Source organism: Anguilla anguilla, chromosome 17 (genome assembly GCF_013347855.1).
Source record: "Anguilla anguilla isolate fAngAng1 chromosome 17, fAngAng1.pri, whole genome shotgun sequence".
In the NCBI taxonomy this organism is placed as follows: domain Eukaryota; kingdom Metazoa; phylum Chordata; class Actinopteri; order Anguilliformes; family Anguillidae; genus Anguilla; species Anguilla anguilla.
In genome coordinates, this window is record NC_049217.1 from 12,136,596 (window position 1) to 12,161,072 (window position 24,477).

Here is a 24,477-nt window from a genome sequence, read left to right on the forward strand (position 1 = left end):
AAATGCACACACACACATGCACATGCATGAAATAAAGTATGCACACACGCACACTAAAAAATGCACACACACACACGCACATGCATGAACTAAAGTATGCACACACGCACACTAAAAAATGCACACACATGCATGATCTAAAGTTTGCACACACGCACACTAAAAAAATCACATTTACTCATGCTTGAACTAAAGAATGCAGACACAGAAGCATCCACAGACAACACACACACACACACACACACAAACATGCAAGGAAAGGACACTACATGCAATGAGAAATAGCCATGCGGCCTCTCAATAAAGAGACAGAACAGCTGAAAGGAACTGGCAAAATATGCTGCATTGTAAATGTATTTATATAAATATAATAAATCCATAATAATAAATACATGTATATAATAAAAAGCTGACCTCTGACCCCTGCGCTTGCAGGGGGGTCCAGGCGGGGGGGTCCTGGCAGGGCAAGGGGGGGCACGGCCAGCGTGTACACCTCGGTGTTGGGCTGCAAGGAGGGCGTGTCCTCCGCAGGGGGCGTGAAGTCGACCTCATCCGGAAAGTTATCGTCGAACTCCTGAGAGACACAGAGCGCAAGTTCCCTCTTCAGAAACACGCTCTCTCACCCTGCCTGGGACTGGGGCAGGTCAGCAGCCTCTCTGGACTACACCAACCCGGGCTAAGGGCAGGGTCACCATCCTTTCAGCATTCTGCTCAACCTGAAGCGGCTAGCTTCGCCTATAGCTTTTCACAAGAGCGTACAGAGAACACATTCTTAACATCTTTTTTAATTAAAAAAAAAAATTATCTTTCTGTCCCAGTTTGTAATGTTAATTTGTAGAGATAAATTTCAGTCTGACGTCAAAGCTGTTTGCAGCATGAGAAAGTTGTTCATGAATAGGAGACCCTCCACAGGGCTGGAAGCTCTACAGCAGGGGTGGGCAATTCTTGCCATCCAACTTATGCTCTTAATTAATTATGCAGATCATTATGAGATCTGACATTTTAGCCTCATTGATTGATAATCTGACTGATAAGGCTGAAAGAGGGAAAGATTTGGGCACTCATAAGAAATGTTTGACTGTGGTCTAATCTAGAAGTGAGCCGGCGTTGCTGTACAGAGCCAATTAGCTAAGTGAGCTGGGTAATTGCAGGAAACAAAGCTTACACATACACTGGTAACCGCATGGCTCTTGCTGATCGGCCAGATTCTGGCTGCACGACTGGGTCTGCCTGTGCAGCTGGTTCCGGTGACTCACCTCAAAGTTGATGTCCTGCTCCTTGCAGCAGGAGGTGCAGTTGAGGAGCAGGAGGAGCAGAGCGAGGAGCGAAGCCACAGACACGGCCAGCGAGAGTCCCAGCAGGGGGAGCCTCTCCTCTGCTGCGGAGCCTGCAAAGAGCCACAGGTCACCCCAAATATCCCACGCACCCCACTCCAACAACTCCCCCTTATTCACAATATCGCATCTATAGTCATATTCGCCGCAACGCACCACCCTTCCAGTATTCCAAATCTGATCTCCTGTATTTCTCTTTCTCTCAAACTGAAGTGTTCAGTCGTATTAGTAAGTCTGGACATTTCATCACTGCAATATCCCCTGTCGATTCAGGAGAGCGGCGTTTGCGCAGATGCATAGATTTTCAGTCCGCAGCCGACCAGCTGAGCTGCGCAGTCACTGCAAGGGAAGAGCACGCTTAATGTACAGCAGGCATAGGCAGGCTGTAAGTCAATGAGACAGGGACAGCGACCCAGCCCAGGAACATTCCTCCCACCCTGGACAGCGCTGTGGCCAGCTCTGCTTTGCCCTGCGGGGTACTGGGCACAGCTGCCGCTGGCACGGTCGCGATACAATACCAGACCTTGGGAGCCCATCCACATGCTCAAATGGTCTTCTAATTTCTGTATGTTTCATGAATTTTTCAGTTAAAAACAAACAAAAAATGAGTATAATTTTGCTTATAACTTGTTTTGTTGGTTAAGTTAATATAAGTCATTAGCATTAGCAATAATTTGTGCATTAGGATTAGCGTGGCAAATGGTCCTGGCAGGAGAGCTGTCGCCGTCTCACTGAAAACAGCAAACCATTGAGTGCGCTTGCTTATGCGACACCAACGACAGCACCGACCAGGAAAAAATATCACAAATAAAACTTGACTCTTCTCCAGATTGCCAAAAATAACTTCACAACCTGGTACACAAACAGGTGCACCATAAACAGAACTTGCTTAAAGAGCCCCATGCATCAACATTTTTGCCTTTTTACAAGCCCAATTTCTAAAACGATTAAAAAGGCTAATAAAGATGTGTCCCTGGGTGTTTTAGTTCTGAAAGAGTAGAGTGCAGTGACATATGTCACGCTCTGGCTCCAGAATGTGCTGTGGCAGCCACGGGCAGGGACAGGTGTAACGCTGTGTAAACTGCAGCGCTAGCAACAGGTGCTAAGGGCTCGGCTCCAGCCACTGGCTCCAGCTCACTCACTCACTCGCTCCCTGTATGAGTCACTCGCTCCCTTACTCAATCATTTATTTACCGACTCACTCCATCAACCCCTCTCCCAGGTTTACTCACTCACTCACTCGCTCACTCACTCACTCACTCGCTCGCTCACTCACTCACTCACTCACTCACTCACTCACTCACTCACTCACTCACTCACTCACTCACTCACTCACTCACTCACTCACTCACTCACTCACTCACTCACTCACTCACTCGCTCGCTCCCTGTATGACTCACTCGCTCCCTTACTCAATCATTTATTTACTGACTCACTCCATCAACCCCTCTCCCAGGTTTACTCACTCACTCACTCACTCACTCCCTGTATGACTCACTCGCTCCCTTACTCAATCATTTATTTACAGACTCACTCCATCAACCCCTCTCCCAGGTTTACTCACTCACTCACTCACTCACTCACTCCCTGTATGACTCACTCGCTCCCTTACTCAATCATTTATTTACCGACTCACTCACTCAGCCTCAGTGAAAGAGAACACTGGAGCATCCAGTTTACTTATTTACAGCAGGGTTTAGCCCACATTCCACGGTACAAAGAGCACTTCAGCAATGCTACACAAGTCCCAAAAATCACTCCCCCAGGGCCAAATCAGAATCAGAATCAGAATCAGGTTTTATTGCCAAGTAGGTTTACACACACGAGGAATTTGTTTTGGTCTGGTGATGCATAACAGTGAACATAAAATAAAATAAATAAAATGAAATAAAATAAACATAGTGCAATAACATAAACATAGTGCAAACAGTAAACAGTAAACAATAAACAATAGTGCAAGGGGACTATTAGCCTATACCGTATAGTAAATAATAATATACTGTATAATGTATGTATGCATGTGTATGTGCCTGGGGAGTGTATGCACATGCAGTTATGTGTGTATGGGTGGGTGTCCCTGAGTTTGTCCTTAGCCTCCAATGAAGAAGTCATGCTTTATGCCTCTGGGAAAACAGACTGGCACCCCCGCCAGCCCTTACGGGGAATTCCGCGGAAGGGAACGCTGCCCCTGCTCCAGGGTGTGTAACACAAGTCACTGTGTCAACGCCCTGCGTGGCGCAATAAAGCACTGCTGTGGGGTAATGGGCGTGTATCATCTACAGATCTCCCAGCTCTGAACCCTGACCCCCCAATGGCCACGTGTAGCTGGGAAATGGTGGCCGCGCACTGTGAGTAGAACTGTGACTCGATGGCATCTTGGCTATCGCACCTGTTCCCTGTTAATTAGGCAGAGCAGCTTGGGTCACACACTACTATACTTTCTCCCAACCAATAGGTGGCCACAGGGGGCATTGCTCAGTTAACCTTCATCCTCTGTGTTCTACTTTCTTTTCATTATTTTCACTTGTAAGCTGTGCTCTGAATGGATATGTTTCAATGTTCCTACGGTATTCATGGATATTGTAAAAACTGATGTTGCACCTTGGTCTTGGAATAACTGGTAAAAACTGAAACTCAAAGCACAGATGTTCCTGAGTAATTTTAAAGCTTTTGTTCATAACACTGTGATTGAAAATAGTAATTATTTACACAATAGGAGGTTATGTTATGTGGGTTTGAATAAATTAACTTATTACGTAGTAATACTTAATACTTATTATGTGTTTCCTATGCTTTATTGTGCTGTCGAGCCTTTGTTTTGACATTGAACATTTTATATAGTAGTTAAGGCTGCCGTCTTGGCCAGATCTCCCTTGAAAAAGATATTCTAATCTCAAGGGACTTCTTGGTTGAATAAAGGTCACAATAAGAAATTGTGTCCTGTGATTTCAGCTCAGTTCAGACATGGCAGTTCCTCTGCTGTGGGGCCAGAGATGGCATGGGGCAGTGTGAGGCACGGGGCCAGAGATGGCATGGGGCAGTGTGAGGCACGGGGCCAGAGATGGCATGGGGCAGTGTGAGGCACGAGGCCAGAGATGGCACGGGGCAGTGTGAGGTATGAGGCAGTGTGAGGTATGACGGTGGAATAAATGGTCATTACACTGCAAGACCCTGATGTCTGATCTAAGGATAGAAAACTCGGTCACATGCTCAGCTTTTATTGGTGCTTACCACACAGCACCAGCAGTTATTAGCTGTATATCATTTTATGGCAGCTATTTGATGGCTTTATAGTGGATTTCTGTTGGCTTCATTGTGTCAGCTGGGGCAGTTTTACGTATATTTTTTCCCATTAATTCTAATGTGTTAACAGGTCAGTTCAGCAAGCGAATCGCAGTGCATTGTAAAAAGGATGCCCTTGTGATCGCTCAGTAACCTGTCCTATCTAGGGCTCACATACAATTCCACCCCATCTACCTGACAACTGTTAATATTATTATCATATTCTTTAAAAATGGTCAAGTTATACGGTATGACATGTGCAGATCCAAACGGGCAATTACAGAAAGGAAGCAGCAGCTGAAGAATCGGTATAGATTATGATTTACTTTGCATTCGGATCACCAAAGTACAACCATATTTAATCATTCACTTTTCTGCTTAGCATACACCCTCATGAAGAAGGGACTGGAATGATCGGAATTTTGTACTTTGTACATTCTATGTGTGTGTGTGTGTGTGTGCGTAAGAGAGTGAGTGTGTGAGAGAGAGAGAGAGAGAGAGAGAGATACACACAAAGAAGTCCACCCAGCTACCCATTCAGGGCTTAACCCAACACATCCCGGTTTAGTGATGGTGCACTGTGCTGACAGGTCAAATTTGGATAAATATGACTGATGTGTGTGTGTGTGTGTGTGTGTGTGTGTGCGTGTGTGATATTTCCAATCCTAAGGGTAAGTGGCAAGTGGGAGAGAAGCTCCTTTGGTCATGTGACCACTGAAACCACCCCTTCAACCTTGAGCGTCCAATCTGCAAACCATTTTGTTGCAGCAAAAGGCATGATTGTGTACTCACTGACTGCATCTCTATTTCCTTCTTTGGTCAATCCTGCTCTGACAAATCAGCTGACGAAAGATCAACCAACTCTGGTTTGCTATTGGATTAGTCATGGAGGGGTCTTCTGGCCTTCAGTGTGAAAGCTCCCAAAATCACAAGGCTCAACAAAAAAAAGTCAAGGGATTATGGATTTTCTGACCTTGTACTCTGTGTGGCTTTATGCTGCCATCTCAACGCAGCTGTGAACCACTGAGAACATCGGGCGCGCTTGGCCAGCTGGATTGGATGTGTTCTTCAGATGAGATGTTGAACAAAGACCTTGACTCACTGTGATCATAAAAAGATCCTGTGGCCGTTTTCTGAAGAGTTGTGGGTAGTATTCTGTTCAAATTCCCACAAAAATATCTCTCTACATTCAGCCACCTGATCATCCCCCTGCATCTCATTGGCTACAGTCCCCCACATGCTTTAATTCCCTAGGTCATCATTGCAAATTAGTCCTGAGTTAACCTCCCAGGTCATATAATGGTAAAATAAAATTCAAATAGTTGGCTAAACTATGAGGTTTTCCTATAACAGCGAAAATTGTTTTTGCAGAGAAAACCCCAGGGGCCCCCAGGACAGAGGCTGGGCACCGTGAAAACACTTAATCCCTGATTTACTGATGCACACATACTGATATAACAAAGAATAGGAATTATGAGAAAACCAGTATTAGATATTTTTATGAAAAGGGGTATAGCAGCATTTCACAACCTTTTGAAAATCCACCAAGAGAACATTTCCACTTTCATCTTCCTTAATGAAAAAATAAAACTCACTTCCTCTGGTTTACGATTTCATTTATTATTTTAATTCCATAAACCTTCTCAACACAAGCTAAAATGTCAGTTTCTTTGTTCTTTGTTTCTTTGGTTCTTCTTTGTGCTACTAAAATGACCCTTTAAAAAATCACACAACAAGCAGAAACAGAGGTTTGTTTTAGTCTCGTTTTACATGAGGACTGAAGCCTGGGATTTTGGCTTTTGTCTCTCAGCTGATCTGGGCTTTCATTTTCACACATCGAAAATGTCCAGATTTCCAGCATTCTGGTCTTCTGCATTCTTACAGAATAACAGAATTGCACAACAATGTAATGAGTCAGATATAAAAATAAAGGAATAAATAAAATAAAAACTGATGACGCAGGGCCCAGAAGAGAGGAAATGGAAATACAGCCTTCATAAAATATGCATGAAGGGACGGAATGACCTTGAGTGACATAAGCACCCTTACGGCACTGGGCCTTGTTAAAAGAATTACAGCAGAGGCTGTAACGACGGGAGAAGCAGCCCCAAGCCAAAGGCACAGAACACTGGCCCTTTTTCCACAGGTCAGCAGAGAGGAAGAGCGGGGCCACTTCCGTGCCGGGAGATGACTGACGACAGGGCCACTGTCACCGTTCCCCCGTAACGGCGTGATGCGCCGTGGGGCCGCCGCCGTGGCCGGCCAGCGCTGGGCACCGTGAGGACCGACGCCCCGCCCCCAACCAGACCCCCAATCGGTTGCGCTCAAACGCATGTAAAGCCCCAAGAGGCTCAGACACACAGGTGTACACTCACGCATACGCAAAAGCGCACGTACGCTCACGCACACACACGAGCATGCACACACGCAGACACACATGCGCACAAGCACACGTACACAAACACAAACACACACACACACAGGTGTACGCTCACACATGCGCACAAGCACACATACACAAACACACACACACACACAGGTGGAGGCCCTGTACTTTGGATGCAATACACTGGAGAATTCAACTACAAGCCATACCAGGGATTTATTTTATTTGAGGAAACAAAATTGCAGCGAGGCTTCAGTCAACTGACCACCTCCAGACCATATAAGAAAGAAGATGACTCAAGTCTTTAGTTTTCAGTCAGCTTCTGTGTTTTGTAGTACTGCACACTTTCTTTCTGTTTTACACATACTGTCTTGGCAAAACCCACAATTAAGTGGTGTGCAAAAAAGCTGAGACTAGTTACAATGAACTGAATTAAATGCTGTTTTTTACATTTGTCCCTTAGACCCTGCAGGCAGGCAGTACATGTACATGTTTTAACTCTAGTCCTGGCAGTGCAGGCTTATGATCAAATTGAGTTGTTGTTTAACAAGATCTGTTACCTAAATACAAACTCAAGTGTGTCTGATACCTGGCTCTCTGTGACCGTCAGAGTTGAGTCCTGTTCATTTCTGATACTCCTCACTGGTCTGAGTAAGTGTAACTAGCTGTTCACTGAATCGTGCTGAAGAGTAGAGAGAACTCAGTGAACTGTGACGGGGAGCCCTACCCTTAATTAGAGCTAAGGTGGTGAGGCATTCGACAAAGCAAGAGAAGGAATACCCCTACAGTGGATATACAGTACACGTTTTGCCCGGGTCGTTCTTAACCGCATCCCGGCCGGCACGTTCCCTGGCGGTGGACTCCGGGCGGATTAGCCGGTGAGGGATGCGAGAGGACAGGCGGGGATGCGGCTAGCAGCTCTGCCAGGCCTAATTAAACGCTAGGCGCTGCTGTGGGAGTAGAGCGCAGCTGGCGTGCGCACGTGGCCGCGGGCCCGAGCGGGCCTCCATTGCGCCGGTCCCGTTCACGCCCGCTCATGTGTACCGAGCGCCGGGCTCCGTCCGGCTTACGTAAGGCTGTGATGTAATCATGTCACCGCACACGGGAGCTGGACCCAGCAGTGGGAGCGTTCATTGTATAGCCCTGGTTAGGATTAGCATGTCAAGGTACTGTGCAGCTCAGCGGTCCAATCTCGAGGCTTGAAGCAGGTCTAAGGTCTTCCCGGTTGGCACGCTGTCTATGGTTTACTGCACCTGAATACCTGTAACGATCTAAAATCTATTTCTTTATGGCAAGAATAAAAAAATTCTTCACGGAACATTACATTACATTACATTACAGGCATTTAGCAGACGCTCTTATCCAGAGCGACTTACACAACTTTTACATGGCATTTAGGCTACATGGAACAAGAAACCTCTTCACCAGTGTCCTACTCCTGACCTGCACTAAAACAATAAACATTCATCTTCCGCGTTAATTATTCACCAGTGCCGATAAGGAAAGAATGCTTTAGGTAACAAGGTGTTAAGGCAAACCGGACGACCTCCTACCCTGCAGTACTACCAGGCGGTTCTAACTGACAGGACAATGACACGGAGTTCGTGATTGAGAGAACATTGACACATTTCAACAGCGAACAAAAATCCATTCACTGAGCTGCTCTGTCCACACTGATCCTTAGTAACAGCTGACTGTGTATGACAGCTAGAGGGAGAGATGGCACTCACAACGAATGCGCAATAATAAACATTGCACCCACAATCAAAAGAATACCGCTAAATAGGCTTTGGAGAGGTACTTTTGGAGGGATTTTCTGACTCTTTAAAGCGAGGATTTCATTGTGATTTATTGTTAGAAGGTTTTCATTAGCGCCCCTTGCTCAACAAACTTAGTTCCTCAGGAGGAAGTCAGCATCTAATCTTTAACCTTTAACGCCAGTCAAAGATTCCTACTGAATGGGATCTGGCTATAACTTAACTGCACTGAAGTTTTTAGAGCGAGGTATTTCATGCCCGGCGGTCAAACAACACGTCAGTAAACAATCCAGCTATTACAATTTCCATTTATATACTTTATCTACTTTAACCCGAGGAATGCATGCATTAAACTGTTTTGTCTAGTATGTCCTACCTTTCAGAAATACTTTTTAAAATACTTGCCTTGAATTTTATTCTTGTTTTACACACATATCCCATGTATTTTTTCTCTAAAAAAAAACATTTATAAACCATTGAAAACCTCGTTAAAGCATATGAAATATGCTATTTTTAATTAGTAAAAGTGAAATCCATGAATGGGTTTTATCAAAACTCCATTGACTATTGTTATGAAGTCAGATGAGGCAAACATAAAACCTTTTAACTTTAATTTACAATGTACGTCACATGACGGGCTATTAAAACTATCAAAACTATCAACTTGTGGTTACAAAACTACAATACTGCAGCTAATATAAACTATTTTTATTATGCAGCAATACCAATCAGATGTTCAAGTTCAATCTTATTGTCTTTCAAGATGTTCACCTTGTGACAGTTCTCATAGCCATCGACCAATGGCATCACTCGCCACCCGAGCATTAATAAAATATATAGGCCTACTGAACTCAACACGGCGTTTGATCATTTTGCCTTGTGTTTGCTAATTGTTGGAAATGTCGTAAAATGGATAGGCACAGGGTCCACAGGACAGCTGCTAGTGTCCATAGTCAACATCAAACCAGCGGTGTACTAAGCTATCGAACGAGTCAACTCAAAAGGTCCAAGGTATTTTATCTAGCGAGTTACACCACTGATGCTACAAACAATATTGATTACAGCTAGCTAGTTAGATGATTCCCTTAACAGGACGTAACATTACGTTATTCAAAAAAATTGTGTAAATGCATGGGACTCAAAAAATAAACCGTTAGGTTACAGGTGCCAGCTCAATACTGATCCCTGTTTAACTCGTTAACTATTACTGTAACTAGTTACGATTTGTGTATGTTATTTGATAGCTAGTTGTGCTGAAAGTTGGTATCACTTCGTCCTAGGAAGCAAAATGAATATGTCACTCATAGACCCTTCCCTCACGCCTCTAGCAAAAACAACCGTTATCACTGAGGCTGACAGCGGCTAGCGAGTTTTGCAAGCAGAGACAGTGGTCGAGCGTCATAGCTAGCCATCTCCATGATATTTCTTACCTGCATCTGAAGGAAGCGGTGCACCTTCGACTAACGTTACCAATGCCAACTGTGGAATCCCAACCGCCAGCAGCAGATAAAATCCATGACAGTTTTCCATCATCCTGCGTTTAAGAAGCTAGCCAGTTCAGTTTGTCGTGTGCAAACATAGATCTTGCCACAATTAGCTAGCTATGTATTTTTCAACTAATTTACTGTAGGACAGATAAAGACGTCTGCATTGCGAGCCAGTGATTTAGGCATTTCCCACGTCTGATTCGGCGTTAGCCTTAGCTTGCTAGCTAACGACGTTGTTAGCCTGGAGGGATAGCTAGCTAATGTTGGCTATATCGTAAGCTCAATTCGCCTTCCCGTTATATCGTCCATTCAAAAAAAAACCGAAAGGCTCAATACCTTTCCTGACCAATCATGTCTCTATTTACAAATTTAACTGACATTACAGTATGACAAAGATTTAACGTTACATTTATCAAGACTTTATAGAGTCAAACACCGACATTCCCCAACAGCGCCATGGTCCTACGTCATGTGAGAACGGTGTGCGACAGAGGCAGAGAGAAGCGACGTGGGAGTGCGCCAATCATGTGCCATCTAATTTTCAAGATATGGGATCAGGTCCAATCGTCGTTGCTAATTCTTCTGGGCGTGCACACCCGCAGGAAAGTGACGCCCAGCAAGAAGTGAGTACAGATCCGTCAGTCAGTTGAAAACCATGTGAGGAAAGCCTGGGATGCTGGTCGTAGGTTACAGGTAAAGTGTTTACATCGAACGAGTTATTCCTAGATTACATTACATTACATTTATTTAGCAGATGCCTTTATCCAAAGCGACGTACAAAAGTGCATATCATGGTCATTGGAACAACTACAAAACACAGGTTCAATAAGGGTTAGAGGGCAATAATACGCCTCTATTTGTCTCAATTATAAGGGCGTCCAGAAGTGTATTACGGTGCTACGGAGCTACGGTGTCTTAAGCTCAAACATTGTTATCGCCTAGCAACTATACCAGCAATGCCTTGATTAGATTTCCCCCTGCGGCTAATATGCTCATTATTATTATGCATTATAATATATAATACGCACAAGCACATATTATTCATTCATAATTCATATGCATGACTTATTTTACAGTAATTCTTATCCAGAGGGGTTAACACAGTTGTGGGATGGAAAGATAAATGCTGCTTATCATATCACAAGAAATTAGGCACATAACAGCCAGCAACATACTGTATGTCTATAAGAAGAAGAAAAAAACAGTTAAGAACATAGCCGGATTAAGCTACCACAGGGCACTGGGCATTGCACATAAATGTGGACAGCAAATGTCTTGGAAATCTGGCTATTTAGGGCCCACAATACTGGCCATGATATTGTAGTTTTACTGTCAATTCTGTACTGGAAATCATATATTGGAGCCCATTCAACCCTCTGGAAATCACATGACAAAGCAGATAAGCATTCACAAGGTATTGGTAAATGGTAAATGGACTGCATTTATATAGCGCTTTTATCCAAAGTGCTTTACAATTGATACCTCTCATTCACCAGAGCATTTAGGGGTTAGGTGTCTTGCTCAGGGACACTTCGACACGCCCAGGGTGGGGCTCGAACTGGCAACCCTCCGACTACCAGACAACCGCTCTTACCTCCTGAGCTATGTCGCCCCCGCAGGAGGGTGTCACGTATGGAAAATAATTGCCAGTTTTCTTCTTCTAATCTATTCTGGAGCTCAGTAAAGTCTCTCTAGTATCAGCTGATGGTGTCCTGTGCAGCATGTTTCTCCTCTGGGTTTTAATTGTTCTTGTGTATACAGGCTGTGCAAACAACATGGGAGTATATTAAAGAATAATTGCTATGATGACCCAGTTGGTTTCAGAGCAGTATTTGCTGTTAATGTTAAGTCTTCGCCTGTGCATGTGCCTGTGTCTGGTCTCATCATACTAACACCCCACTTAATGACCTGTATCTAGATGCTGGTGGGAGGACTTTCAATAAAATTGGGTCACTCAATTTTGTGCATTAACATTCTTTCTCATTCATTCACTTACCATGCCTTATTTAGACTCTTTGTTAGCGTGATACTTGACCTATACATTGACACTGCTTGACAGCAAATTTAATGGCAATCCAGTCTTTAGTTTTTGACATATATTTGGTCTGATGGTGGCGCTAGAGGAAAGGTCCTGGGGTCACCAAAATCAATGGGTTTCTTCCTCTTGGGAACATGAATGCACACAGCAAATTTCATGGCATTCCAGTAATTACTTTTGAGATATGTTTGGCCTGATGGTGGCGCTAGAGGAAAGGTTAAGGGGTCACCAAAATCAATAGGTTTCTTCCTCTTGGGAACATGAATGTGCACAGCTAATTTCATAGCAATCCAGCCATTATTTTTCCAGATATATCTTTCACGGACAGACAGACAAATGAACGTCATTACATAACCGTCTTGGCAAAGATAATAACGTCAAAATCCAGTTCCCTAACTAATTCCGACTCAATTTCCATCAAAGAAAGTGCACTCAGTCCTTGCTGCCTCATTGTGGTCCTGAGTTTGTTCTTTATTCCTGCTAACTGTGAAATGGACTACTCTCCCTCACAGTTGGTTATGGGTAGAGTGACAAAAAGACGCAGTGCAGCAAATACATACTTCTGATATGTAGTGGGACAGTCCTGGCTTTTCAGAAATGAAACAGTTGAATTAACTGTAACTAGTTGACTGTGAAGATGTTTGAAATTAATTGTTAACTGTACATTACACATATATTTTACACATTATATCTCCAGTTCTGTAATCCCCTTGTTAAGCAAACATACAGTATTGCTGCTGTATTTTTTATGCAAATTAGCCATGTGCTTTCTTTAGCAGAATGCTCATAAGGAGGTGATTATGGTTGGGCTGACATTATTGCTTTGCCAAACAATTTACTTACCAATAGCCTCATCTAAAATGTATTTTAATTATGACAGAAGTGTACCTCCATTCTTGTGGGTCGGGACGCAGCCGATTGAATCAAACGGTCGGACAGTTTTCGGGTAGTAAAAAAATACATTCACAGGTTGTGGGATGGGCATCATATGGCCCGTTGCAGGGGCGACTCGGGTATGGGGTTTGACCCATGCAAGACTCTTGCACTTGAAACTCTGTCTGGGGGCCTACTTCAGTACCAATAGTGTCCAGGCCCCCTGTCAATGGAAACTGTTACTGGGGCTGCCTTGCGCTTGTAATTGTGTCTGGGGCCCCATTTAAATTCTGATTGGCGAGAAATAGCGGAATTTTCCCTTTCGTGAACTTGTGAACCCCAATTTCTGCGATGCCCCTATTGATCCGGGGGCCTGGGGCATGTGCCCTCCGTGCCCGGTCGGAAATCTGTGCATGGTTAAAAATGTAACCAATCATAACTGGTTAATATTAATCAGTTTACATGTTCCAGCTTTACTCCGTAAACAAAGATAAGGAGGGCATCATTATCTTCAGGCTGGCTACAGAAGGCAATATTACATTCATTCTATTTAAAATTAGCCATCTGTTAACAAGGATTTCTACCATCTGTTTCACAATATTTAAGGTAATTCCAAACATGGTCATTTAAAGTTGTTGTTTTTTTTTGCAATGAGATTGCCTTCCAGGGTGTACAGTAAACTGCTGGTTCTCTGTGTTTCTGTACACAATTCATCAGCAAGAAGACTCTTTTGAAGAGGTCCAGTTACTGCATGGCAGGCTTGGCAACTCTTCTGATTTGTTAACTTCAGGTACATGCATGAACCCCAAATTCTGAGAAAAATGTACTTGCCACAGTCCATCAATATGTAGCCTACAGCATAATTAAATGTCAACATAGTGGTACATTTCAGCTCTTGATTCAGATCTGACTCAAACTCTAATCCCAAATCTAACCCTTACCCTAATCCCAACAGGAACCCAAACCCTAATCTCAGTGGGAACCCTAATTCCAATCCCAATTGATTTGACAAGATATATCCAGCCCGGGCGACAGAAAGTCCGAACCCTAACCAGTGCAGATAAAGTATTTGATACATCAAGAAGAAATTTACCTTCGAACGCTACAAAAATATTTCAGCCTTTTTTCGGTCACCTTTTTCTCTTTTTTGCTTAATTTAGTTGTTTATTTAGTCTTTTCCTTGGGGGGTTGCGAGGGGAGTAGGTGTTCTTAATGTGTTTATATGCATTTATATATGCTCAAATGAATCAAAACATTACGTGTTCTTAGTTTATTTTTTATTTTTTTCAAACATGTCTTAACTCGTTATTGATGTGCAGTTTGGAAGTAATGGCATGGTATTTGTCGAAAATGTTTGATGTTTAATGTCATGTGCTGAGATTCTCTGTGATTAAACAGCATCTGTTCAGAGAGTTCAGCTTTTTTGTAGAAAAATCCACAATGTAGCTCTAATAGTCAGCAACTGGAACACACTGTCTGCATGTCAGTGTTTAATCAGGTAAATCTGATTATTGTATGGGTCTATTACAAATGAATGCTTTGCAGTTTGTCATTTATTTATGGATTAGCAAGCGGTAATTAATTCCGGTAACGCGTGCGGTCTTAATTGTGATTGCATTGATGACACTGACAGTTCTAGTTCATTTCAGACTTCTTCACTCATGCCTTATGACATCCTTAAAACAAGTTGCAAGGTTTTGCTTTCAAGAAAAGAAGATATTATCTCTGTCTGTCTCGGTGCTCATAATAACCTGATGCTGTACGAATATAATACATCTAATTAAAAAACAATAACTTTTCACAGTTCATAATAAGGCTTACAGTGCAGGTTGCAATCATTTGTGAAAGTACAACAATAGCATTCAGGATTATGTGCTCTGATTAGCTGATGAAGGGGGAGGGACTTAGGGGCTGGGAAGTCCCTCTTGGTTTGGGGGCGGAGCCGCCGTATGGGCTGAGGACTCGAGGAAAGCAGGGTTCGACCGCACTGGGATCACAGGCAGGAGGCACAGAGACACGGCTGCGGCTCCACCTCGAAGAACCACCGGACAGGACAGGACAGGAACGAGACCGTGCGGGATCAACCAGCTCACGGTGAGTACCCCTGCCTCTCTCTGCCCATATCTGTCCTATATGCTGCTTTACATGTCTAATAATACTGCAAGTGTGTGTGCACTTGTGTGTGCGTGTGTGAGTGTGTGTGTGTGAATTTTGCAGAAATGTAGATTTTAAAATGGGAAAAAATAGTAGATTAGAAATAAATCACTGCATAATACATGTCAGTAAAACAACTCTCACACACACAGAATATGAAAGAAGGAGAAGCTGCTGCAGACTGATCTCTTGGGTCTTCTCTCATCCTCTCAACACATTTTGATCAGCAGAGGGACAGAAACAGAATGAAACTTGACAAACATCCCCTCTCTTTCTCAGCTGGAGGATACAGCAGATGAAGAACCCCCAAAATTATCTGGGGCTGCTTCTGTGCTTATGTTTTGCGGCATTTAGAGAAGGCTGACTGTCCAGATGGTGCTCTGCCGAAAGGCTGCCATTCTCGGACCTTCAGCTGTGGGCCCCTGGGTGTGTGTGTGCGTGCATGTGCATGTGTGTGTTTGTATATGTGTGTGTGTGCATCCGTGTGTGTATATGCATGTGTGTGTGTGTGTGCGTGTGTGAGTGTGTATGAGAGAGAAGGGAGGTGGTGCCTTCTGATTGGCTGGCTGCATGTATGTTCTCGCAAGCCCACTGCTCCCTAATCACTCCTCCATGTCTGGTGAAATAAGAAAGGAGAGAAGAGTGACACGTCCACCCATCTCCATAGCAATGGCTTAATTATTGTAAATAACGCTAGCTGTCCATCAGGAGGCGGGACCATGTCTTTCTCTGGGATACTGAAGGATGAGGACATCAAGGCTGCGGTGCTGGCGTGTGAAGGTGAGTCAGGCACACGCCACTCTGGTCCCCCTCGCGCTCCCGCATCCACTCCCACTCCCACGGGCTCTAGGGCAGGGGGGATGCTGTTACCTGGTTACCTGGGTTGCTGGGCTGCAGGGGAGGAGGCCATCGCCTGGGATACGGGTTTGTTTGCATTGAGCGGAGAAGCAAGGCTGAATCGTGGGAGAGCATATCCTCACCCCCCCCCCCCCCCTTCCTGCCCTGCTCAATAATTTAAGGGGGGGGGGGGGTGTGCACCACGCAGCACAGAGTGGGGGGAGAGCACACACCTTCCCAAGGGCAGAGCCCGCCCCTGTGCCCCTACTGACACAGAGCCTGAGGCTGTTACTCAGGGCTGCCGCCAGCAAACACATAGCCCTGTGCTACATGGTGCCACTGCAGGACACGGGACTCTGGGGACTTCTGAAGGGGTCCCAAGGGCTCCTGGGCAAAACCCAAAATAATATCTTCTTCTTTGAAGCAAATCTTGTTTATAATTCATATTTTAATGAATGCCATTTTTTAACACTTTCCAATAAAACAACTTGATTACTGAATTGCTGCTAATATTGCGATCGTTGTCATATATGACATAAAAACAGCCAGTTTTAAAAGACGTGTTTAGAGTAACTTGGATAACTGCAGCACTGAGATCTCTCCCTCCCTCAGTCCATCTCTCACTGTCTCTCCATCTCTTTGTCTCTTTCCCTCGCTGTCACTTTCTCTACCTCTTTGCCTCTCTGTCATGCTCTCCCCCCTCCCTCCCTCCCTCCCTCTCTCTCTCTATCTCTCTCATAGCTCCAGGCACATTTGATTATAAGTTGTTCTTCACTCAAGTGGGTCTGTTGAGCCAGCAGGACGTGGAGGGAAAGACGGTGTTTAATGTTCTGGACCGAGACCAGAGTGGCTTCATCGAAGAAGCGGAACTGAAGTATGAAGGCCTGGTGGGGGTGGGGGGGAAGGGGGGGGGCAGAGGCAGAGGATGTCATACAAATTGGTGTGCATGTGTACATGTGCATGTGTGTGCTTGTTTGTTTGGACATGCAAGGAGATGTGACATTCACTAATCCTCTCTGTCTTTCCATCACTCTTCTTGGCTCTTTCTCTCTCATCTTTCCTTTATCTCCTTCCCCCTCCTCCCTCCCTGAACACCACTCTACCTCTCTCTCCTTCTGTTGTTTTCTCCTTCTCTCCCCCTTCTTCATTTTGTTCTCTCTCCTCCTCTCCCTTTCTCCATCCTCCCATCCCTCTAGGTTTTTCCTGCAGAATTTCTGCTTGGGAGCCAGGGAGCTAACTGAGGCAGAGACCAAGGCTTTCATAAGTGCTGTGGATAGAGATGGCGATGGAAAGATTGGGGTTGAAGGTACAGTATGATGATGATGATGATAATGATGATGGTGGTGGTGGTGGTGATGATGATAATAATGGTGATGATGCTGGTGGTGGTGGTGATGATGACGATGATGATGATAATGATGATGGTGGTGGAGGTGATGATGATGATGATGATAATGATGTAGCTTATGTGTCTTTCCAGTGCCCGTAACAAAGTATTTTGGACAATATAACATAATGCGCAAACCATTAAAACAGCATGTTCGTATTGCTGCTGAAAATGCACTGTTTAAGATACGGACGAATGTATTGCATTTTCCACCATTATTTCACAAAGTCTGGGGTGTAACTGTAGTGACAAGATAAACATTTCTTAATAATTATTCATGAAACATAATTAAACTGTTTTACTCAATCTGAATCTGATCTTTTAAATGACCTGACGTTAATAAAGATAACGCAACCGCGAGAGGGAAAAAAGGAATTAGCGATGCTTATGTTTCACCTGCGCGTTGTGCCCCATCAAAGAGTTCCCAATTAATCACAAGCAGTAGATAAGCTGCTTCAATAGTTATATATAATGAATTTTATATTTCTGTCGCGCGAGTGTATTTTTTTTTTTTTAATATATGTAATAACTGAAATGCTGACCAATTCTACGTTAAATGTTCATAGAATAGTGTTTCAAGTGAGCAGTCTGTTTTCCGAAGTGATAATAAGTTCGCAGTAGAGGCTATACACAATGAAACATGAGCGTTGTGGAGCGGATAGATTATCCTCAGAGAGCACGACAGGTTACATAAGGTGACTGGGAGAGGATGGCAGGGCGGTTCTGATACTAACTACCACAGTAGAAATGAGAGAAAAAGTGGAAGGGGGAGAAAAATACAATGAGCAGGACCATCCACAAAGCCGTTCAACAAAGACATTTATATAACACGCTGCTTGATATGTGTACGGAATTTTGTGATAAAACATAATAATAAATATAAAAAACTGCGTGCCGCACGTGTTCCGCTTTTGTGGCGAGGGCACTAAGGTTGCGGTGTAGATGCGCCTGCACATGACAAACTTGTGTCTTATGCAGCTTACTATAGAAACTACCGATAAAATGGGTAAACATTAGGTTACGGGAAATTCTGTCGTAGGCTACGTGTTCAGTAGCTGTCAGTAGCTAGATCCACTCTAGGTTCCATGAATAATCACCAAAAACAGCTGTTATAACTGACAAATTACAGGGGTCTGTGTATTTTCTCACTTAATGTGTCCTACTGAGATCCCAGTATCCGTTCGATGGTTCCGCCCTTGTAGGCTCGTCTGGAGTCATGAACACCAACTGATTTAATTACAGTGTTGTCACGCCTTTGAATTGTTTATTTAATTTTTTCACGTCGGCCTATTTCTTTCTTCTCCACAGAGTTCTGCACGCTGCTGAAGTGAAGCTGAAACATCGATTATTGATCTGGCATTCTCTTTTGTGCGGCCAATGAAACCCCAGCATTCCCGTCTGAATTATTCCTTTTATAACACTGTAGCTATGTCTGCTTTAGCTAGCACTTTCAGACGCTGCTCAGGGATTTGCGATTAATCAAAAACAAGACGTGGAATTTCGATTTATAATTAAACCTGTAACTAATAAGCGACAAATGACAAATGTGCTATGAATAAAGAAACTTACATCTAAATGTGTTGTCCGTGTTCATTTTACTGTTGTAAAACCAGTGAAAAAACACCATGAACAGAAAATGAACATGATTCTCTCCAGCTGAACAGGGTAACCAGACGATGCGGTGGTAAAATAAACGGATAAAACTCCTGTCACGAGCTAATCTGGATCCAAGTGCTGCGCCTCATATAGTTGATCCACTGACTTCAACCGTTTTGACCCGCATGACATTGTAAAATGAAATGGCTTAACGAAGCAAAAACATCTTTAATGTTGGTGGGGAAAATGATAGATTTAAGAGGAGGGAATTTTCACTGCTGGAAATTGTGAAAAGGAAAATAAAATATACAATAATCTGACTTTTTATGTTACTTTAACAATGACCATAGAATGGGTTTTAACGTGGCGTAGTGACTCAAAAGCGGGATGGAAGTATCTTAAACTAATTTCAGTTGTAGGCCTACTTAGGTTCGTTATGTGGAGAAGGACAACTGCAAGACTCAACAGGAAGTAGACCGTTTTTCATAAATCAACAGACCGAATGCGAGAGCTAGATGTTACCTAAAATTGAAACAGAAAAATTGGAAAGCAATTCAGAAAGATGGGAATTGAGGAGACACTGACGACAATTTCCAGCGAAACAAAAATCATTAAGGTAGCCCCGAGCCACGTTAAACCACGTTAAGCTGCGTGATCAATGAATAGCCTACTCTTCTATTTTCAGTCGTATGTCTTGACTGATTTGTTGGGATATCTTAATAATTTCACTTTTAATTTCATCCACATTATCGGCTCACACCCCCTCATGCCTGAATTAAATTTGAATTTAGTTCATTAAGCTCGCTTTTAGTAAATTTGTCAAAAATACTTCCCGATTTCTGCTGCGCCTATTCTTTTTATCCTAGTAAGTAGCTAGGCCTACTTCTACCTCTGGTTTCCGTTTCAACATTAGCTCATTAAGCCACGTTAAATCACATTTTCGGCCATTTTTCCACTAGGCTTATATTACTTTATTTTGAAACATATTTATCATATTCTCAATTCATAGTACTTATGGTGCCATACACATAGAAAATAAATCACATTTTCTTCTATGCTAAAAATGTGCTTGCCCCGATAAGCCACTTCCACACCAAACCTTACAGAGTATCTCTCTGCATCACCGTGCTCAGGCACTCTTAAAACCTATTATTCAGCACCCACGTGGTGGACAGCGCCTGACAGTTAACCGTGACTCGTTCCACACGCAAAACTTTAAACGCGTAGGCCTGTCTACTCTTTCTTACTCGTCATAAATGAAAACAATTTCGGTATGGTATGGACTGAGGCGAAAATTAAGGGAAAAAACGTGTGAGTAAACAACACACTGAAGTATAAACGTAAATACACCCGCTGCCCTGATAAAGAGTAAGAACACCAGCAGATAAACATTACTCGTCACCCACGATATAGTGCACAGCCTTTTAAAAGACCTTACGTTGGTTAAACACTGACCAAGCTATTTTGTGCTTCTTTCTTGGTCACCATCTTACTTTTATATTTGAACACGTCTATGTGACAGCAAACACCGCCTTCTGCTGGAAGAAAAAACAAATGAACCAATTTTACACCACATTGGTATTGTCTGCAGCCCACTAATTACATTGGCAGGATACTTTGATTAATGAGTGCCAAATAGTGATACCCGATCCCACCAAATCAATCAATAAATAATGAAATGCAATAATAAGTACCATACTTCACGAATTCCTAAAAAACAAACACACTGTCTTACATATGTTCGGTTTGAATTACTGCGAGCTAAAATAGGTTAACCACTTCACGTTGTATTTTGCACACATTTCCATGTTTTGTTTTGTTTTTCATGCGCAAAAAGTAAATATATTGGTAAATGGACTGCATTTATATAGCGCTTTACAATTGATGCCTCGCATACACCAGAGCAATTAGTGGTTAGGTGTCTTGCTCAGGGACATTTCGACATGCCCAGAGTGGGGGATCAAACCGGCAACCCTCCGATTGCCAGACAACCGCTCTTACGTCCTGAGCTATGTCGCCCCAATCAAAAGTAATCTGTCATGAAATGTTGCAGCTGCTGTTCACGCGCTGTCATGTTTGTAGCCTACTTTATTTTCGTAATTGGTCTTCTCAATAAGAGACCTGGAAATGAGCCTGGAGTTAAATAACGTACTGAGCGTCCCGTGACGCTTACGTGCATTCGGCTAATTGAAATAATACTTTTTAGAAACCACAGAGAATTACGCGTTCACTTTCAGTGTTGATATGGTAATGTAGGTATGTGAGCCGCGAGGAGATAAGGCCTTGCTGTATGGATTTGTAAAAGTTGGTGGCGGGTGTCGAATAAGAGTCTCGCTCCTTTATTCAGTTCACCATAGTACCTTCATGATTTGAGTTTTATGATCTCCAATATGGACCCGTAGCAGTTTATAAACGACAACACATAGCAACACTGATGCATATTTATTAAACAACTACACATAAAATCGCATAATATACAGCTTCCTTATACCTGGTCACATATTATGTGTTTAAAGTGTTACTTGTGACAAACATTTTGATTCAGTGAAGTTTTAAGATCTCCAATATGGTACCCATATCAGTGTTCACCTGTAACCTGCAACAGTTACCAACTGTTCACCAAATGTGCCATGGTAAAACTATATTGTTCTGAGGTTCCTAAGACCTGACCAGATCTTGTACATGATTGACACGTTTGTAAAACATTTTCATTTGAATGATTACCATGGTGTCAAATGTTGCAGTTGATTTTCAACTGTTTTTTTCCCCATGCACCGAAAATTTGATTATCCATTATTTATTTCAGTCACACCCTCTGAGTTTGGGTTTACCAACTTCTGGCCACACCCATTACTTGATCCAAGTGTGGTTTTGCACAAACCTTTTGATTTGTTGGGTTTTGTGACCACCCTCCCCACTTTGTCTGTGTTCTTCTTGCTCTCCCTGCAGGAGGCTGGTGGGTGGAGCTCTGCAACACTTGTGTTGCTCTGTGTTTTATTTGTTCTCCCTGCAGGAGATTGGTGGGCGGAGTTGGAAGGACCGTCCTTCTAATTGATGACCACCTGGGCTGGGTAGCCAGGTGTATAAGAGGCAGTGTCATGGCTGCCATTTTGCTCTCTCCGACCTGGCTTCTTCACTCTCTCCTTGCTGGAGACCTTCCTTTTCGTTTTGTTCACACTTCTACAATGCCTACACTTCATTTCCACTCATACACACATGCTTTACACAGATCTTCTCTCACACATCCCACATTGTAATTTGCTTCTTGTTTAATTATTTACTTTAAATAAGTTCATCAATGATTTTGGTGTGTGGTCTCCCTCATTTGCTACAATCCAGAGCCAGATTGTAAACAGGGGCTCGTCCGAGATGATTATCATTCCCTAGAACTGTTTGACATTTTGAAAATGTTTTGGGGTTAGCATTTTTTTGGTTTCAATTCTGTTACTTTAGCATTACCTGTAGCTACTAATCACTGTAGTTGGTAATGGTGCTAAGTGCTAACTTTTGGGGGGAGATCCACACACATACACGCATTTTGAGTTTTGTGTTCCCGTTCAGATTTTTTTTCAGTCTCAGTTTAGGATAGTTAGCAACTTCCCCATATATACAGACAATGAATGCCCCGTGAAAAATGAATCATGAATTTATTAAATGCAATGAAACAGACTGGGATCCAAATGTGGTAAAGAATCCTTTTAACAAACGAAGGCAGAAACAGTAGTCAAACACGGCAAAGCAGATTACAGGCTTAGTAGAGTCGCAAGAACAATACCTCACAATGAGGAAACACAGACTGAGTCCTTAAGTAGCCAGGAACTGGTTGAAACATGAGTTACAGGTGCACTTAATGAGCAGGTGAGGTTGAGCAGGGCTGAACTGGGCGTGGCTGAGCTGGCTGACTGGGAGCGGGTGTAACAGTAAAATTCTAGTAGTACGTCAATAAATGGGGATGTGTTTGATGAGATCCGTCAAAAAATTTTACCTAAAAAAATATTTAAAATTATTATTATCGTTTTTATTAAATTCTTTTTTTATAGTAAAAATAACTTTTTAAATATTTTAAATGTGTTTAAAAACTTTCTCTCTATGAACCATTTCATTGATAGCAAACGCGTGTTTTAACCGTAATCTATCATGTATTTGCGCAAATACAATTTTTAAATGGTGATTACAAGGGCGAGGGAAAGTAAAGAAAGTTTCTAAAATTTCAGAGCCGAAGTGGACTCTCGTGAACCGAGTAGCTCTTAAGAGTATATTATGTTTAAATAAACTAAATATTACATGATATGCACACGCGATACGTAAAGCATAGGACAGATGTGGGCGGCAGCTGACTGGCAAATTAAAAACATCCGTCATTCGAGGTCGGACCCCACCTAACCAATCCCATACTTCATATAAATATTTCTAATGACTATTTCAAAAAGTGCCTGATAGCATTCATGAGCCATGGGGTTATGTAAACTAATCAGGCTTTAATTTCAGTGGCTGGGCAATAACACAGCGTTCTGTTTCATCAGCCGTAGCCGTATCTATTTTCAGGTTTATAACTAAGTCCGTCTTGGTTCGTCGAAATCTGTGAACAGACGATTTATCCATTTAGCGGAGCCATTTCAATCCAAGTCGCCGAGAAACTATAAAGGAACAAAAAAAAAGGCTGCTATAGGAAAATGTAGATGGACGCATTACTTTAAATTTTAGCTGTATCCTATTAACCTATATAATGCATTAACTATATTATTATATAATGCATTAACTAGCCTATTATGATGCGATTTACGGTAGGATATGTGGTTATTCCGTCGGCATTTTAAAATAACATTATTTATCAGGTTCCTTTTGGTATCGTCATTAACGAAAATTCATTGGTGCTGCGGTGCGAAAGGACTGTGTCATCTAATCGCTAAACGCAGCATTGCGCTGACTGTTAATCGCCACACGCTTTGTGCTGACCCCTCACCAGCATATATGGCAACTTTACATTCTGCCTTGGAAACAGAAACTCAATCTATCGGGACCGCGCGAGGGCAGTCAGTCAGCCATAAATATCTTTTTAGAATTCGGATCATATTCGGACGTTGTTGTTTCCCCATCGCGTGGCTAATCAGACTAATCTAAAAACAACCCAACAACCCAAAATCTGTGTAAATTCCACCGTCAACCCACAGAATTCCAGGGAGGGACGGTGCGTAACAAGCCATTGTCATGTAAAGTAAAGCAGAAGTATACCTTGTTAGGGAGCCAATCACGCCAAAATAATCCCTCACGCAGTCTCACATGTGGTTCTGAGCATCCTCATTTGTTATGACAAATATAGCACAACTACAACTTGACTACTGGACA

At 42.9% G+C, this 24,477-nt stretch overlaps 2 protein-coding genes across 3 annotated transcripts in view; one reads left to right on the forward strand and one right to left on the reverse strand.

Annotated features, from left to right (window-relative positions):
• The window catches only part of LOC118216845 (serine/threonine-protein kinase LMTK2-like), a 37,256-nt gene extending 26,513 nt beyond the window's left edge, over positions 1–10,743 (reverse strand). The window contains exons 1-3 of the mRNA XM_035398409.1: positions 10,190–10,743; positions 1,257–1,387; positions 415–574 (exon numbers count right to left, since the gene is read on the reverse strand). Of these exons, the coding sequence (XP_035254300.1) occupies positions 415–574; positions 1,257–1,387; positions 10,190–10,292 (394 nt within the window). The 5' untranslated portion in view covers positions 10,293–10,743. The remainder of the gene's footprint in view (positions 1–414; positions 575–1,256; positions 1,388–10,189) is intronic.
• Positions 10,744–15,100: 4,357 nt separating this feature from the next.
• LOC118216236 (parvalbumin beta-like) lies at positions 15,101–19,111 on the forward strand. 2 transcript variants are annotated; one of them, XM_035397309.1, is made up of 5 exons: positions 15,101–15,251; positions 16,020–16,091; positions 16,890–17,022; positions 17,345–17,454; positions 18,844–19,111. In XM_035397309.1, exons 2-5 carry the CDS (start codon positions 16,031–16,033, stop codon positions 18,864–18,866), a joined length of 327 nt encoding a protein of 108 aa, XP_035253200.1. In that variant the 5' UTR covers positions 15,101–15,251; positions 16,020–16,030; the 3' UTR covers positions 18,867–19,111. The 2 variants fall into 2 exon arrangements, with proteins under 2 accessions (XP_035253200.1, XP_035253199.1); XM_035397308.1 differs by lacking the exon at positions 15,101–15,251 and having other exon boundaries at positions 16,009–16,091.
• The last annotated feature ends 5,366 nt before the right edge of the window (positions 19,112–24,477 follow it).

Bases quoted from the DNA above. Each gene is read 5' to 3' on its own strand.
- LOC118216236 (XM_035397309.1), top strand. From the start codon at position 16,031: ATGTCTTTCTCTGGGATACTGAAGGATGAGGACATCAAGGCTGCGGTG. The intron at 16,092-16,889 runs GTGAGTCAGGCA...TCTCTCTCATAG, and splicing joins TGCGGTGCTGGCGTGTGAAG to CTCCAGGCACATTTGATTAT. The intron at 17,455-18,843 runs GTACAGTATGAT...TCTTCTCCACAG, and splicing joins TGGAAAGATTGGGGTTGAAG to AGTTCTGCACGCTGCTGAAG.